Below are 18,273 nucleotides of genomic sequence, written 5' to 3'. Positions count from 1 at the left end.
GGTTAACAGATGATTAAAAAATGACTTCATGCATTGTTGTTTAATATGCCTTTAATATGCCTGCAAAGCTGCAGCAAGAAATAATTTCATTGTTCTGGCCACAGTTCATATTACAGTTAAATGCGTATGACTCCTGAGTATGAGTGATAGAAAGGATAGTGACAAGTTGGCTGGATTGTCCATGCTGACACCTCACTGTGCCCTTTCCCATCTCCCACCTCCCCCACACAACTCATGTCCCATCATCTCTCATAGGTCTTATTAGTGATTTATGACATATGAAGGAAGATTCTCTGAGCATGACTACATTAGGCTGTTTCTTGATTAGTCTTTGGGCATGGTTTCAATTTTGGGATTAATCACAAACGTGTGTGATGATCAGAGTCACCTGATTTAGACATACTTTTGTTGCTTCTGAATCCTCAACTAAAATTGACATCAGACAGCCTATCCAGTTTTATGATGTTTTAATGTAGAATATGGGACAAGAAAATTTGCTGCTACAAAAAAAAACTTAACGGGTCTAGTAACACCCATGGAGGGAATGGACAGACAATATTTCTGTTCAGGACCCATCTTCAGACAGAATAGTGAAGGGGGGAAAGCTGGAAAAGAGCGAACCAAAGCCGAGCAAATGTTGGATGAATATAGGCAATGTGGGTGGATTGGTGGATAGCTGAAGTGACAAAGGCTCAAGGTGAATAAGAGACAAAAGGCTGTGAGACAAGAAAAGAAAAGTAGTGAAATATAAAGCTGGCGGGGAGGGACAAATGGAAGGGGAAAGTGGAAAGAGGGAGGGATAAAAGATAAATATGGGACTAGAGGATGGGAGATTAGCTTGAGGAGAAGAGATGACCAGAGTAACTGAGGTGGTTGAAGAGGTTGGAAAATGTGTACTGGGCTACCCCATTCATTAATAATTCTTTTAGCAAAATTTTCCTGCAAGTTATTTTCAATTTCCATTCCAAAAATACACGCGTAATAACAGCTGTTCTTATCATTTATAATTATGCATTAAACAATGGGAAAAGTTTACTCATACTTACGTGGGGAAATTAGTGCCAACCCAAATCAATACCACTGAATAGCACCATGCAAGTGAAAGTATTTTACAAGCAGATTTAATGTCTTCACCTTGGAGTTATTTAAGTTTCTGGTGTTTTTCAAAAGCCTTATGTTCAATACTGTATTCTCAGTTAATTGACACAATTAGAGTCATAAACATACTCAAAAGCTTACTACTGTCATTCCCTTTTCCACTATGCCAACTGTTTTATTGTTATCTAATTGAACATTGATAACATCCCCATCTGCTTACTGTTTGCTCAGTCATAGATTTTCAATCTGTTCATTTTTTTTGCTTTCATGGGGATATTTATTCCTTTATTCATAATGATATTTAAGTTAATCAAATATTGCACATACTCTATGTAGGTATATTATGCAAAAAAAAACTTACCCCTTGCTCATCAAGTTTCAACAGCTGTTCCATTACTTTGGGAGAAGTTGAAGCCACTCTCAGGCACTGGATGTTTAATTCAGGTATCACATACTCCAGCACCTCCTTTATAGGCAAACCTCGAGCTGTGCCATGTCGAGCAGTGGATGCTACAGCATCTTCCAAAACGGCTCCTCTCAAAGTAGAAAGCTAAATTAAGAAGAAAATCAATCTGTAAATACAAATATCAAAATATACTCTAATTTGTAAAACTAATCCATACAAATTAATTAGCAAACCTAATATTTATATCAATATTACATTGTCATCAGATCCAAACTTCCACAGTTAAAAGTTAGCCAAACAGGAAATGTTATTATTTCCACAAATTAGTTTTGTTTGTAGTAATAAAGATTATATAGTCTGTTCATATATGAAAGTATATGGGTTTTCTCATGTCACAATAGTTTTGGCAAGAACTAGAAGGGTTTCGGCCCGAAAGGTTGCCTATTTCCTTCGCTCCATAGATGCTGCCCGCTGAGTTTCTCCAGGATTTTTGTGTACCCTGTTCTTGTTAGATGTTTTCTTTGAAGTCAGAACAAAGCTGAAATGACGTAAGAGCATTTTGGGATAGTATTGCTAGGATTGAAATAGGAACCTCCAAGTGTTTATCTTTTAATTTACACATTGTCTTCCTTACATTTTTACAGCACATAAGGATTCATATCAATGTACTGCTCTCTGCTAGAGCAATGCCATATTTATCCCATGCTCCTTGTCAAAGCAAACCCAAACTAATTCCATTGCCCAGTGTCTGCTAGGGCAATCCTACACTAATCTTACTGCCTGGTTCTCAAGATAAGCAATCCAAGTCCCAATTCCACTACCCAATCATGGCCGTCTGAAGGGGGGGGGGGGGGGGGGGGGGGGCGATGGGTGCAGTCGCACCCCCCTTTTTTTCCCCACAGAGTAAAAAAAAATTGGTGTTAAGGGAAACCGCTTTGTAGGTTTTGCACACTGGGATTTTTGAGGTGTGCCTCTACCTCGGTAGCACTGAGGTGACGGCGGAATATCGTGTGCGGTTAGGGTTTGGGTTTGGGTAGAACACGGCCACAGTCCTAGCCACCACCACAACTAACAACCGGCCACAGAAAGCAGATGAAATGAGTCAGGGTGAGTGATGTGACGATGTCACGTTTACCGATTGATGACAGGTTGCTGAGCTGGAAATGTCACCTCCCGCACCGTTCTATGAGCTCATCAGCGGCAATTGAAATCATTTATTATTTCCGCTGATGCCTCATGTCACCATGGTTTAAATTGTCTCGCATGTCCCACCCTCTCACGTCTAGTTATTGTATTGTAGCTTGTCAGGTCCAGAGGTCTCAATTAATTAGTTTGTACTCCTTATGTTGTTCACTTTTTGACTGATTCACCCGAGGAGCCCGAACATGAAGAGTCGACAAGGAGGCAGAGAGCGGAGAGCCGGCTCCAGGACACCGGAGAGCGGGCAGGAGAGCTGCCCTTCACACGGCGGCCACCCCTACACCCACCCAGCCGCTCCGCTCCTGCCCAATATACAACCCCCGGCACCCAAGCACTGGACTGCCGCCAAGCTGAAGGCAGAGTTCACCGCCCTGCGGGTCCCTATGCCGCACAACTATAAGTAACGCCAACTGTACACACTCTTTAGCAACTCGACCAGAGCCTCGGGGTTAGCACACGACCCTGCTTTAGTTGAAAATCAGATCCATTCTCTAGAAGCCATCGCCTCCCTGGTGTTCCCACCTGATCCAGCCTTAAACACCGCGGCCAACCGTTGGAGTAACTCAGCGGGTCAGGCAGCATCTCTGGAGAATATGGATTGAGTCAAAGAATGACAGAGTGTGGAAACAGGCCCTTTGGCCCAACTTGCCCCCACCGGCTAACAATGTCCCAGCTACACTAGTCCCACGTGCCTGCGTTTGATCCATATCCCTCCAAACCTGTCCTATCCATGTACCTGTCTAGCTGTTTCTTAAATGATGGGATAGTCCCAACATCAACTATTTCCACTGGCAGCTTGTTCCACACACCCACCTTTGTGTGAAAAAGTTGCCCCTCGGATTCCTATTAAATCTTTTCCCCTTCACCTTGATCCTATTTCAGACCCGCGATGAAGAGGAAGGTAAAAGACGGCTGCACAGTGTACGGTAAGTTCTTTAGAGAGGGCGGAGAGGGGGGAGGGGGGAGAGAGAAGGGGAGAGAAGGGGACAGAAGGGGGGGGGGAGAAGGAGTGGAGACACTTTTAAGAAGTGTAATAAAATTTAGCGGGCATTCTACCTACCGGTCGGTTTTCCTTGGACCTGAAAACTCCAATGAGCCATCCAAAATGCCCGGTCAGCGAAGGAGATTGCCTACGGCTGCCCTCGACTGCCTGTAACTAAATAGTGACCCCACTCCACTGCACTACGAGTTAAAAAGAACCATGCTGACCAAATTTTATTCGCGGAATATTTTTCAACACGCTGAAAAAGTTTCTGCGACCTAGCTGAGGCCACGAGTATTCGGGAACTTCCCTCGAGCATGAAGGAGAGTTCCAGCGACATCATAGGACCTCCTAGGACCACGTGTCGACCATGCTGCGAGTTTGAGTCGATGGCAAACTCGTCTAAACTCGCAGATTAGGTCGCCGCAGTGGGACAGCTCCTTGGCGGCGCGACTCACCCGTTGCAGCGGCCCCTACAGCCTGTCTGTCTTTTTTTTATTTTTTGTCTAGTTAAATGTAGTGTTTGGTGTTTTTTAATACTGCTTTTAAATGTGTATATGTTGGGGGCAGGGGGAAACTATTTAAAATCTCTTCCCTGTCTGGGAGACCCGACCTTTTCCCTGTCGGGTCTCCGTTGTCGTTGGGGCCTAGCACCGTGGAGCGGCCTCCAACCTGAACGACCCGGGGGCTCGGGAGACTGCGGAGCTGCGGACTACTCACCATCGTGGGGCTGGCCGGCCTCGGAGCGTGGGGAGCGGTGGTGACTCGCTGCTGCGACTCGACTCCTGGGGCTCGGAGGCTCCAGCAACGCAGCCGCAGGTCCGGTGGACTGGGACATCGGGAGCTCGCGGGTCCGGGGGGAGAGAGAGACCGCTTCCCGGAGCTCCCGCAACGCGATTTCTCCAGCCCGTGTCGCGGGGTTGGAACGACCTGGAGCGGGGTCATACATCGCCCGGCACGGCTTCATGGCCGTGGGACATTCCAGCGCCCGCCGGGGGGCTCCAACGTCGAGACTTCTAGACCGGGAGCGGGGCCGTAAATCGCCCGGCACGGCCTAAAATGGCCGTGGGACTTATCATCGCCCGCCTGGGGCTTCGACATCGGGAGAGACATGGAGAACAGGGGAGAGAAAAGACTTTGCCTTCCATCACAGTGGGTCCACTGTGATGGATGTTTGTGTGAACTAAATTGTGTGTATGTCTAGGAATTGTCTTTGTTTGTATGGCTGTGGAAACAGAATTTCGTTTGAGCCTCACTGAGACTTGGGGTAATTTTCTACAAATCCTACTGCCCAGGTTTCTGTGGGGTAAACCTAGATTAATCTCCAGCTTTGATCTCTGTGCAAAAGCAATCACAGACAAATCACAATATCCAGGACAATATCCAAGATAAATTTATCTGGTGGAAAATTCCTGTCATTTCGCCCATATCCTGGAACCTGTGTTTCCAAATATTACCTTTAAGTGGTGTTTGTTAAAATTATTGCTTGTGGTTAAGTATTCCAAGTAAGTGCTCCAAGTAAAGACATTCTCTGGATACTTTCAAGAGAGAGCTAGATAGAGCTCTTAAAGATAGCGGAGTCAGGGGATATGGGGAGAAGGCAGGAACGGGGCTACTGATTGTGGATGGTCAGCCATGATCACAGTGAATGGCGGTGCTGGCTCAAAGGGCCGAATGACCTACTCCTCCACCTATTGTCTGTTACATCTATTTTTTTTCTTTATGATTCACTTTCTTTGGAGTTTGATTCAGACAGATTCTGACAGCTTCAGACACCAATTGACCCCCTCTTCATTATAAATCTACAAGAGTTATCCCCATTTTATTCTGCAAATATGTTTCAGTCTTTGGGTTTGTGCTTTATAGGCTTTGGCATTATTCCAGTTTTCCCATTTAAATCACCATTTTAAGAAATTAAGAATGCTTTTTAGAAGAGAGTTCAATCTTTAATAGCACAGCTATCATTAAAAGAGAGAAGCTAAAGGCAGCAACTGAAAATGAGAACAATAATCATACGCAACAAACAGGTCAGACTGGAGGTGCTTTGTACAGGAGGATCAAACGGCAAATTTTAAGAAGTTACTTGGTAAGTCCCGATTTTACTTATTTGTAAACCATTGTAAAGTTGTGCAGCATAATTCCACAGAATTTCTAGACCAAAAAAGAATCAAAAAACAACTCTACATCACACGTGGATGAAATACAAGGAATTTAATTGGCAAAACCTCATACTTATGAATGGAACTATTAGGACCATTGAACAGATCTTCCAAGTGCTACCTCGTCTGGGCATTAACTGCATCACTATCCCCAATCAGCTCTCATCTGCTTTTGGCTCTTGCAGGACTGACCTTTATGGTTTTTAGGCTGCAGATGTCTCGGCAGTGCTGAAGAATTCATGAGGTGCGATAAGTGGTTTGTTATTAGATCACCTCTGCTCCTTCCACTCACTATGTTTTGTAGGTCACGGGTTTGTAGTTAGAACTCAATTTTCAGACACCTGTGGGTCGTCCTCCTCCATACCAGCCCCCAATGAGATGTAATGGTGTTCCTTTGCAGAGAACCTTGCCAGAGGGGCTCACCAGTGATATACTTAATTGTGCCATCCAACCCGATGGCTTCTCATGTCACAGACCTGCGGCTAACCTGAATGAGTATGCCACCGCCATGACTGACTTCATCAGTAAGTGCATAGAGGAATGTTTGCCGAAGACGTCAATCTGAGTGTTTTCCAATCGGAAACAATGGATGAACTGTGAAGTGCATTCCCAGGTAAAGACCAAGACCACTGCTGTGAAAGTCAAATTATTCTGAGCGGTACATGAAATCTTGCTATGAATATTGCAAAGCCATCAGGAATACCAGGAGACAGTACCGGGACAAACTCGAGTCCCAGTATTAACATTCGTACACCTGTCGATTATGTTAAGGCCTGAAAACTATAACTGGCTGTAAAATGAAGATAGGCAGACTCGTAACCTGGTGCCAAGACAACACCTCTCCTTCAATGTTAGCAAGACAAAGGAGATTGTGATCGACTTCAGGAAGTAAAGCAGTATATACACCCTGGTGTACATTGATTGTGCATAAGTAGAATTGGTCGAAGGTTTTAAATTCTTACGAATAAATTTCACCAGCAATTAGTCCTGGACCAGCTACTTCAAATCTAACGCCAAGATAACACACCTCCGCCTCTACTTCCTTAGAAGGCTGAGGAGGATTGGCATGTTCCAAACAATGGATGCTCCATTGGAAGCATTTTATTGGGATGCATCACAGCATGCTTTGGGAACTGCTCCATCCAAGACCGCAAGAAATTGGAGAGAGTTGATGACGTAGCCAGACATCACACAAACCAACCTCCCTTCCACAGATTCCATCTACACTTTACGCTGCCTCGGCAAGGTCACCAGCATAACCAAGGACCAGTCTCACCCCTGGTCACTCCTTCTTCTCCCCTCTCTCATCCGAAACTTGAAAACGCATACCTCTAGATTCATGGATAGTTTCTTCTCAGCTGTTATCAGGGAACTGAACCATCCTCTCACCAGCTAAAGTGTGACCTCCTGACCTCCATTCTACCTCATTAGAAATCTTTGAACTATCTTTAATCGGATTTCATCTTACCTGCATGTTGTGGCTTTTATCTTCTATCTGTACTGTGGGTGACTTGATTGTAATCATGTTTCGTCTTTTCTTTGACTGGATAGCATGCAACACAAGCTTTTCACTGTACCTCAGTACACATGACAATAATAAACTAAACTAAAACAGAACACGCTTTTACAGTTAATTTTCTCCCTGTTATTCTCATTAAATTAGTCTGTGATTTCTGGTAGTAACACGTTCATTATGATGGACTTCATTGCAGAGCTAGAACTGTGGACTATGTCATACATTGCAGAGACTGATTGAGGCACACCACTTGCAGAGACTGATTGAGGCACACCACTTGCAGAGACTGATTGAGGCACACCACTTGCAGAGACTGATTGAGGCACACCACTTCCTGATTGAGGCCTTTCTCACCATTCGCCTGGGGTGTGCAGTAGCAAGGTTCGTTTGATTTAACGGACGTGAGCACACAGTTAGCTGCAGACTCCGCCCAGGACAGGAAGGCTCTGCAGGAACGGAAGGGACGTCACGACCGCGGTGCCACAGGTGCTGTCGCCGAGGGAGGACGGACGGAGCCGCGGCTCGAGAGACTAACAGAGACTAACAGAGGCAAAGAGGTTTGCCTCGCACTGCAAGGGAGCAGTGGACCAGACAGGAAGAGCGGACGGAATTACCACTAGACAGCCAAACCAGTAGGTAATTTACGGCTGGGGTGAGTACTTTTCCATTTATAGGAGGTAGGATTATATAAATAAGGGGTGTATCAATACAGTAGGGGATTCTTAAACAGGACCAGTTAATTACCTATATAAGATGGGCGGTCAGGAGATGTGCCAATACTGCGAGATGTGGGAATTTGTCGACACCATTGATGTAGAAGATCCCTACAGCTGCAGTAAGTGTTTGAGGCTAGAGGAACTCCAGCTCCGCATTGATGAGCTGGAGACCCAACTTCATACGCTGCGGTACATCAGGGAGGGGGAGTATTACCTGGATGTTTTGTGCCAGGGGATGGTCACACCGACCAGTTTAACTAATTCAGTAGGCAGTGAGCAAGGAAAGGAAGGTGTGGCCATAAGCGAGGCAGGTAGGGGGAACCAGGAGGAGATGCGGCAGGAGCCACAGCCCTTGTCCCTGACGAGCATGACCGAGGCTCTTACTCAATGTAAGGACGGGATCAGGGGCTGTGGGAGGGATGAGCAACCTGGCTGCAGCACCGTGGATCAGGAGGCCATTCAAGAGGGGGGAGTTAGAAGAAATGCCGTAGTGATAGGGGATAGTATTATTCGGGGGGTAGATAAGGTTCTCTGCGGCCAGCAGAACATATCCCGAAGGCTGTGTTGCCTACCCGGTGCTAGGGTTAAGGATATCTCTGCGATGCTGGAGAGAAATTTGCAGAGGGAGGGGGAGGATCCAGTGGTCGTGGTCCATGTGGGGACCAATGACATAGGAAGGACGAGGAAGGAGGATCTGCTGAAGGAGTTTGAGCAGTTAGGGAATAAATTAAAAAGCAGAACCTCGAGGGTACTGATCTCCGGATTGCTACCTGAGCCACGGGCCAAATCGGCGAGGGTACGTAAAATTAAAAAGCTAAATGCGTGGCTCAAAGACTGGTGTGGGAATAATGGGTTTGGTTTCTTGGGCCACTGGCACCAGTACTGGGACAGGGGGGATCTGTTCTGTAAGGACGGACTTCACCTGAACGGTGCTGGGACTGGGGTCCTGGCAAATCATATAACTAGGGCAGTAGAGAGGTCTTTAAACTAAGTAGCGGGGGGGAGGTATCAAGGGGGGTAATAACGGCAGGGGTAGAGGAAATAGAGCAGGGTATCAGTGGGGAAGCGGAAATTCAAAATGTGACAGGAGACAGAATTTGTGAAGATAAAGATCTAGATGTAAAAGGGGCAAAAACGGAAAGGAAGGGTAGTAAAAATCATCTGAAAGTGCTTTATCTAAATGCACGGAGTATTCGTAATAAGATAAATGAATTAACGGTGCAATTAAGTATATATAGTTATGATATCGTGGCCATTACGGAGACATGGCTGCAAGGAGATCAGGACTGGGAGTTAAATATAGAGGGGTACTCGACAATTAGGAAAGATAGACAGGAAAGAAAGGGAGGAGGGGTGGCCCTTTTAATAAGGGAGGGAATAACGGCAATAGAGAGGAAGGATATTGCGTTGAAGGATCAGGATAGTGAAACAGCTTGGGTACAGATAGAGAATAATAAGGGGAAAAAAACACTAGTGGGTGTAATTTATAGACCTCCAAATAGCTGTGACGCTGTTAGTCAGAACATAAATCTGCAAATAGTTGACGCATGTAAAAAGGGAACTGCTGTAATCATGGGGGACTTCAATTTTCATATTAATTGGGCAAACCAAACTGGGCAGGGTAGACTAGAGGAAGAGTTTATAGAATGTATTAGAGACGGGTTCCTAGAACAGTATGTCACCGAACCGACAAGGGGGGAGGCAATCTTGGATCTGGTCCTGTGTAATGAAGCAGGATTAATTAAAAATGTCATAGTTAGGGACTCGTTGGGAACAAGTGACCACAATATGGTCGAATTCCATATTCAAATAGAAGGGGAGCAGGTTGAAACTCAGGCTAGGGTGCTTAGTCTAAATAAAGGGGATTATGAAGGTATGAGGACTGAGCTGATCAAAGTTGACTGGGATAGCAGACTCAAGAATAAGACGGTACATGAGCAGTGGTGTACGTTTAAGGGTATACTGTATAACCTTCAAGAAAAATTTATTCCTATGAAGAAAAAAAGGGGTAAGGGTAAGAACAGTCAGCCATGGCTCAGTAAAACTATAAAGGATAGTATTCGGCTGAAGGCAAGGGCATATAAGGTAGCCAGAGATAGTGGGAGGGTAGAGGATTGGGAAGCATTTAAAGGTCAGCAAAAAATAACTAAGAGATTAATTAAGACGGGGAAAATAGACTATGAAAGGAATTTAGCGAACAACATAAAAACTAATAGTAAGAGTTTTTATAGCTATATAAAAAGAAAAAGGGTGGCTAAGGTGAACGTTGGTCCATTGGAGGGTGAGACTGGAGAGTTGTTGGTGGGGAACATGGAAATGGCAAAGGCATTAAACGAGTATTTTGTATCAGTCTTCACCATAGAAGACACAAAAAATATTCCAACGCTGGATAAACAGGGGGCGGTAGGAATGGAGGAGCTAAATACTATTAAGATCACCAAGGAGGTGGTATTAGGGAAATTAATGAGACTGAAGGAGGATAAATCCCCTGGGCCTGATGGATTACATCCAAGGGTCTTGAGGGAGATAGCGGTGGGGATTGTGGATGCATTGGTGATAATTTTCCAAAACTCCCTGGAGGCAGGAACGGTCCCAGTGGATTGGAAAATGGCCAATGTAACACCTATATTTAAAAAAGGAAGTAAACAGAAGGCGGGTAACTATAGACCGGTTAGTCTAACATCGGTGGTGGGTAAAATGTTAGAGACAATTATTAAAGAAACACTAACGGGGCACTTGGATAAACATGACTTCATCGGACAGAACCAGCATGGTTTTGTGAAGGGGAAGTCCTGTTTAACGAATCTGCTCGAATTCTTTGAGGAAGTAACAACCCGGGTGGATAAAGGGGAACCGGTGGATGTGGTATACTTGGACTTCCAAAAGGCTTTTGACAAGGTGCCACATAAGAGACTATTGCTAAAAATAAAAAATTATGGGATTGGGGGTAATATATTAGCATGGGTAGAGGATTGGCTAACAAATAGGAAGCAGAGAGTGGGGATAAATGGTTCATACTCGGGATGGCAACCGGTAACTAGCAGGGTTCCGCAAGGGTCGGTGCTGGGACCCCAGTTGTTCACAATTTATATAAATGATTTGGAGGAGGGAACCAAGTGTAATATATCAAAATTTGCGGACGATACAAAAATGGGAGGAAAAGTAGGGGATGAGGAGGATAGGAAGAGTCTGCAAAAGGATATAGATAAGCTAGGTGAGTGGGCAACAACTTGGCAGATGAAATTTAATACTAATAAATGTGAAGTCATTCACTTTGGGAAAAAAAATGATAGGGCAAGTTATTTTCTAAATGAGGAGGAGCTGCGTTGTAATGCAACGCAAAGGGATCTAGGGGTATTAGTACATGAATCACTAAAAGTTAGTATGCAGGTGCAGCAAGCAATCAGGAAGGCCAATGGAGTTTTGGCCTTTATTGCTAGGGGGATTGAGTATAAAAACACGGAGGTCTTGCTGCAGCTGTACACAGTATTAGTGAGACCACATTTGGAATACTGTGTACAGTTCTGGGGTCCATACTTAAGAAAGGATGTACTAGCCCTGGAGGCAGTGCAGCGAAGGTTTACAAGATTAATTCCTGCAATGAGGGGATTGACATATGAGGAAAGGTTAAGTAGGCTGGAACTCTACTCTTTGGAGTTTAGAAGAATGAGAGGCGATCTCATTGAAACATATAAGATCGTGAGGGGCCTTGATCGGGTGGATGCACCGAGGATGTTCCCAATGATCGGGGAAACTAGAACTAGGGGACATAGTTGCAGAATAAGGGGGGGCTCGTTTAAAACTGAGATGAGGAAGAACTTCTTCACCCAGAGGGTGGTTAATTTATGGAATTCACTGCCCCAGGGAGCAGTGGAAGCAGAAACTTTAAATATATTTAAGACTAAAATAGATGGTTTTTTAGCTGCCAAGGGGATAAGGGGCTACGGGGAGAGGGCAGGGATATGGACCTAGGTATGGTTAGTATAGTAAGACCTGAGTGATCTCCTGGACAAGTGTCGATCGCCTGGATTGGGGTCGGAGAGGAATTTCCCGGATTTTTTTCCCGAATTGGACCTGGGTTTTTATCCGGTTTTTTGCCTCCCCCAGGAGATCGCGAGGTTCTTGGGGTGGAGAGGGGTGATAGCGGTATAAAGGGGAGGGTAGTGTCTTGTGTTCTGTGTCTTGTGTCTACTGTTTGTGGGTAAGTGTGTCTGTTTAGTGTTCAGCCATGAGCGAATGGCGGTGCGGGCTCGACGGACCTGGTGGTCTACTCTCGCACCTACTTTCTATGTTTCTATGTTTCTACATGTGAAAGTTGTGGTGATGATTATATAAATTAAAGTTTAATTGCATATTTCTTCATATTGATATGAGAGAGGTAAAACACAGACTCCTCAGAATAGTTGCCTTTGTATGAAACTGATGGTTTCATTTGACCTAGACTTGTAAAATTGGTGGAGAAGCACTGGCTTGGGTTGAAATCCCTACATTTAAAATTCACACATCATTTGAGTTTAACAATTCAATTTGGCCCCATGACTTGGTAAAATGGTCACAAGGAAGTAATAAACGGTCTTGCTGTTAGCTCAAGAATTTAAAGGGGATCACTGTATATTACAACAATAATTCTAATTAAATAAGGTTTAAGGTGAATTATCTAGAGATAAAGAGGAAAGTGGCACTAAAAATAGATTGGGCATGTGAATAATGAATGAAAGCTTGCTGTACCACGTATAAAAAATAAAAAACTATATGAAAAATACTGAACTGATGAAAAATTAAAACTGACCAAGCTTCAACCATTTTCTGGATTCCTCAGATTGATCAGAATGATACAGAGAGCCAAGGAATGGTAGTTTGCTGATCCATTACAACATCTTAATTAATAACCCCCTCAATCTTCTAAGCATAAGGAAATATGCAAGTTTTAGTCAAGTTGCACCAATTTAGTCTTTGATATTATTCTGATTAATCTGCACTCCCTCTTCATTGCTCCAAACACTAAACTCCCTCTAAAACCTTTAAAGCATAAAACTGAGTCAGACAAATTCCAAACATGTCCTCAATTCATTCATTTTTAAAAACAAGCTGGATAACACCTACTATACATTGAATCATCACCCATTAAGAAACTTGCTCAATTCATACCCAGACTAGAATGAAGACTTGGTTTCCATTCAGACAATTTTTGACATGATTCACATGCTCACTGGTTCATTACCAAACCATGTCCATAATGATTCAAAATCTCAGCACTTTTTCTTGCCATGTGCACTTTAATTTAACAATTTACCTCTAATCATAATAAGGGGAGTTGAGTGTAGGAGCAAAGAGGTCCTTCTGCAGTTGTACAGGGCGCTAGTGAGACCACACCTGGAGTATTGTGTGCAGTTTTGGTCTCCAAATTTGAGGAAGTGCATTCTTGCTATTGAGGGAGTTCAGCGTACGTTCACAAGGTTAATTCCCAGGATGGCGGAGTTGTCATATGCTGAGAGAATGGAGCAGCTGGGCTTGTATACTCTGGAGTTTAGAAGGATGAGAGGTAATCTTATTGAAACATATAAGATTATTAAGGGTTTGGACACGCTAGAGGCAGGAAACATGTTCACGATGTTGGGGGAGTCCAGAACCAGGGGCCACAGTTTAAGGATAAGGGGTAAGCCATTTAGAACGGAGATGAGGAAACACTTTTGCACACAGAGAGTTGTGAGTCTGTGGAATTCTCTCCCTAAGAGGCCGGTTCTCTGGATACTTACAAGAGAGAGCTAGATAGGCTCTTAAAGGTAGGATAGGGGATATGGGGAGAAGGCAGGAATGGGGTACTGATTGTGGATGATCAGCCATGATCACATTGAATGACGGTGCTGGCTCGAAGGGCCGAATGGCCTACTCCTGCACCTGTTGTCTATAATCTCTAGCAAATAATAGATGGGTGCGTGTCATGTTCTTCTGCCAATGCAAACTACGAGAAAAACACAGGTAACCAGACTAATTCATGAAGATCAAACTATTTCCACAGATTTATTGACACTTGAATGAATATTCAATGACAGAAAGTCATAATTTTGCAACTATGGGGTACAATGTCATATTTAATTTTTAAATGTCATACCAATTCAATAAGACCAAAGAACCAAATCAATGCATCATCTCTCTGCATATTATTAGAAGCACAGCTTTGATACCCCAACTTTACATGAAATGATATTTTGCGCATCTTCTATCAACCCATAATGGGGATTCAGTGGATAAGGAAGCAAAAGACCCAAGTCAGGATGATATGGCTATCTTCAAAGATTTCCCCCGAAATGTGCATTATTGCAGACAATGCAATTATAATTCAAACGTAGTCTCTTTTCAGTAGTATTCGTGTCTTTCCAATTGCCTTGGAGCTGGACATCAGATAATAATTCGAATCACTTTTATTTACTTCATACAAGGATGAGCATAAGTAACAAATCGTGTTGAATCTGAAAATTTCTATCATAAGTCAAAAAAATAAATCATTACAAAACTGAATTCCATTTCAAGAAAATCAATTACATGCAACTCCATCAGCTGAATAACTCTCAATATATATTCTGGATTCTCTGAAATCTTAGAATAATCAGTGCAAAGGACCTACTTTGGCATCAATTCCAACAACATCAACCGCTCCAACTGGTCCAGAATGCAGCCGCCCGACACATTACCCACACCAAATCCTGGCACCACATCACCCCAGTCCTCAAAGAACTTCACTGGCTTCCCATTTCCCACCGGATCATCTACAAAATCCTGGTCCTCACCTACAAAGCCCTCAACCACTTGGCCCCCCCTTATCTCACTGACCTCCTCTCCCCCTACCAACCCTCACGGTCCCTCAGATCCATTTCAGCCGGTCTCCTCTCCATTCTGAAATCCAACCTCTGCACTTTTGGAGACAGAGCCTTCTCCAGGGCAGCTCCCAGGCTCTGGAACTCCCTCCCACAATTGATCCGAACTTCTGAGTCCCTCACCATCTTCCAGTCCCGCCTCAAGACCCATCTCTTCACCTCTGCATACCCTTAGTCCCATGTCCCCCTCCCCTTTGCATCTCTGTCTTACTGCTCTATTTTGTTTTGTTCTTGACTCACCATGTAAAGCGACTTTGAGTCCTTGAAAAGCGCTATACAAATAAAATGTATTATTATTATTATTATTATTACAAGAATACTGTGGAAACTCCTATCTATTTGGAACATTTATAGGTTACCCACTTTGGACAACATCACCAAGGAACAGAGGATACTTCTTGGACTCCAATGATATCCTCCACTTAAAGAGCAGATTAATTTAATTAATGTGACCCACGTTAAAATGCTTTGAGCAAGAACAATAGTGGGAAGCCATCCAAATTGATAGCCATCCATTTATTTTCTGAACTCAATTCATTGCAAGCACAGGTGTGTGGTTGCACTTCTGGTCTCGCTGAAATTACTAGATCAAATTTTATTCTACCAAAAGAAAAATAAATGAAACTGCAGATGTTGCAATCTGAAACAAAAATAGAAAATGCTGGAAGAACTCGTGCCAGTCAAACAGTATCTATGGAAAATAATATAGATGCACAATGCTGGAGTAACTCAGCGTGTCAGGCAGCATAACTGGAGCAAAGCAAGAGGTGACTTTTCGGGTAGAGACCCTTCTTCAGATTTATGGAAAAGAGACCAGTTAACATTTCTGGTCAGGGGTCATTCCTGATAACTAATATGTTCTATCAAAATCTATCTTATACTTGCAAAATTCTCACATTATAAATAAACTATATATTTAATGAATAAAATGCAGTCTTCTGGGATTATATTTTTAAATGTTGCCAATAATATTAACAAAATATTATCTACATACAGGTGCTTTATTTGTGGCATTGTTCAATACATGACAAAATTCGGGCACGCATCAAAAATTGCATTCCCCTGGTGTGTCAGAAACCTAATGAGAGGAACAACAGAAACTGTGTTCAATGTCAATACTGTTGTGAGTAAGTCAAATGCTGGGATATGTTTTACCACAGAACCACACAAATAGTTTAAGGAAAAATGTTGAATTACTTTAATACTACAGTGGAAGCTTCTAAGAAAATATTTTTGCAGGGAAAAATCTGATCTTTTGCTTCAATTACACAATCGCTGAAGAGATCGCCGCTTGAGTTTTGTAGACACATTTGATCTCCATATCCAAGAAAGGATTACATTCACTTCATTGATTCCTTGGATGACGAGTTGGCCCACGAGAGACTAAGTAAGATTGGCATATACTCTGGAATTTACGAGAATGAGAGATGATCTATCATTGGCATACAACATTCTGACAGAGTAGATGCTGAGAGGCTATTTTCTTTAGCAAGAACTGACAGGCAGTCTCAGCATAAGAGGTTAGACATTTAGGACTAATATTTCTTACTCAAAGGTTTAAAAATCTTTGAAATTCTATATCTCAGCAAGCTGTGTATGTTTGTTATTGAGTCTATTCAAAGCTGACGTTGGCAGATTTTAGGCAGTTAGGAAATCAAGGGATACAGAAATTGCATAAGAGAGGCAGATGAGACACAGATCAGCCACAGTAAAACCAGCATGATGGCTTACTCCTCCTAAAATGGGAATATTCTTTAAGTGCCATCTTCACTTTGACAAGAACAAATTTCACTGGGTGTAGGGAACCAAGGAACAGAACGTGGAAAAACTTAGCAAGCTACTTTAGCATGTCTCCAGAGATTAATTTGCGGAACCAACAGTACAAATTAGTGCTGACTAGGCTTCTTTGTTGCCATTACTCATGCAGAAAATGTTATAGTCAATTAAATATCTTTTGATCACAGGAACAATCATCGTTGAGTCAAGCTAACTAGTTTCTTTAGGTCATATTTAGTACAGAATAATAATTGTGTTACAAACCTATTAAAAACAGTGTTGACAGAAACAGTGCAATGTTAGAACATTGACAGCCACAGGAGCTTTAACCAAATCACAGGCAAGATTCTGATTTGCATTTCAGTCTTTCACAGGAAGTTATTTGCCAGCCTATTCTACAGTCAAGTTAAAAGAAAAAGAGCAGCAATTACGTACAGCAACAACATGCATCTTGTGCGACGTTGAGAATAGGGTCGGGGGAAAGGGGAGTACAAAGAGGAGCTTGCCTTCACATTTCAGAATTCTGATCATTTTCTAGCGTGATATTATAGCAGGAATGGATTGGTTAGACAAAAAATGTAGCCATTGCTGTACATGAATATTTCAATTATAATGTAAACTCTGATAATCCGCCATCCCATTGTTCAGAAATCCTCATGGTCGAGTATCTGGCTCATTTGTTAGTCCAGAGTGTGAGCTCTAGATCTGAATGGCATATGGGTTGCAGCTCACATACGCAGCCAGGGCCGGTATTGAGATTGCAACCAGGTGGGCAGATGGAGCCTGGACTTGAAACATTGAGGGTCAACCTGAAACTAACCTGCCGCTATTTCCTACTCCCTTTCAACTCATCAGATTCACTGGAAAATTAATTATATCACTGCATAACATGCTAAAAGAAAGTGAAATTAGGTTTAATGTCCAGTAGTCAGCTCGTCCAGCACCAAAATCCCAAGGGTGCTGGATTATCGAGTTTTACTGCATTAAGGAACTGCAGCTGTCAACTCAAACGGTGACCATTCCGAAGATTAGGATATCATTTGTGCATTGAGTGAAGAATTAGATGGCCATTTGCCAAATTTGGTGCCAAAACATCAAAGAGAGCAGCAGAGTACAGCATAAATTAATGCTCAGCTGCTGCATCTTCGCTGGAATCCTACTGGGATTGTGTGGTACCCAGGGTATTGCCTGGAGCTGCACTTCATAGGAGAATCAAAATTTAAGGGGGTTCTTTAAAATTTCTTAGGCCCCCTTCAGTCATGGCTGACCATGGGCGTCTCGAGGGTGCTATTCTCTACATGGAGGACGCCTGTGCGTGTCTTTGTTTAACATGGGGCGACTGGTGCACAGACAGCCACCCTACGGTTCTTGACAGATCTGGGTCAGGATCCAGTGGCATGGAGTCCAAGACGACCGGAGACCCTTTTCTGCTGCAGTCTTCATCTGCCTTCCCAGCCATTGTGACGCTCCACTAAGGTCAGCCATCGTCCTCCGCCTGTTCCACCGTTGTCTTAGTTGGATTGCTCTTTGTCAGAGACCTCCCCC

The 18,273-nt window shown here is 43.4% G+C and overlaps 1 protein-coding gene across 4 annotated transcripts in view; it reads right to left on the bottom strand.

Moving 5' to 3' along the window:
* The window catches only part of sipa1l2 (signal induced proliferation associated 1 like 2), a 463,054-nt gene that overhangs the window by 253,644 nt on the left and 191,137 nt on the right, over positions 1–18,273 (bottom strand). For all 4 annotated transcript variants that reach the window (XM_033021738.1, XM_033021739.1, XM_033021741.1 and 1 more), the window contains exon 5: positions 1,460–1,648. In XM_033021738.1, the coding sequence (XP_032877629.1) occupies positions 1,460–1,648 (189 nt within the window). The remainder of the gene's footprint in view (positions 1–1,459; positions 1,649–18,273) is intronic.

The sequence above is a fragment of the Amblyraja radiata genome, chromosome 5 (genome assembly GCF_010909765.2).
Source record: "Amblyraja radiata isolate CabotCenter1 chromosome 5, sAmbRad1.1.pri, whole genome shotgun sequence".
NCBI classification, from domain to species: Eukaryota; Metazoa; Chordata; class Chondrichthyes; order Rajiformes; family Rajidae; genus Amblyraja; species Amblyraja radiata.
This window is presented reverse-complemented; position numbering and strand designations above follow the sequence as displayed.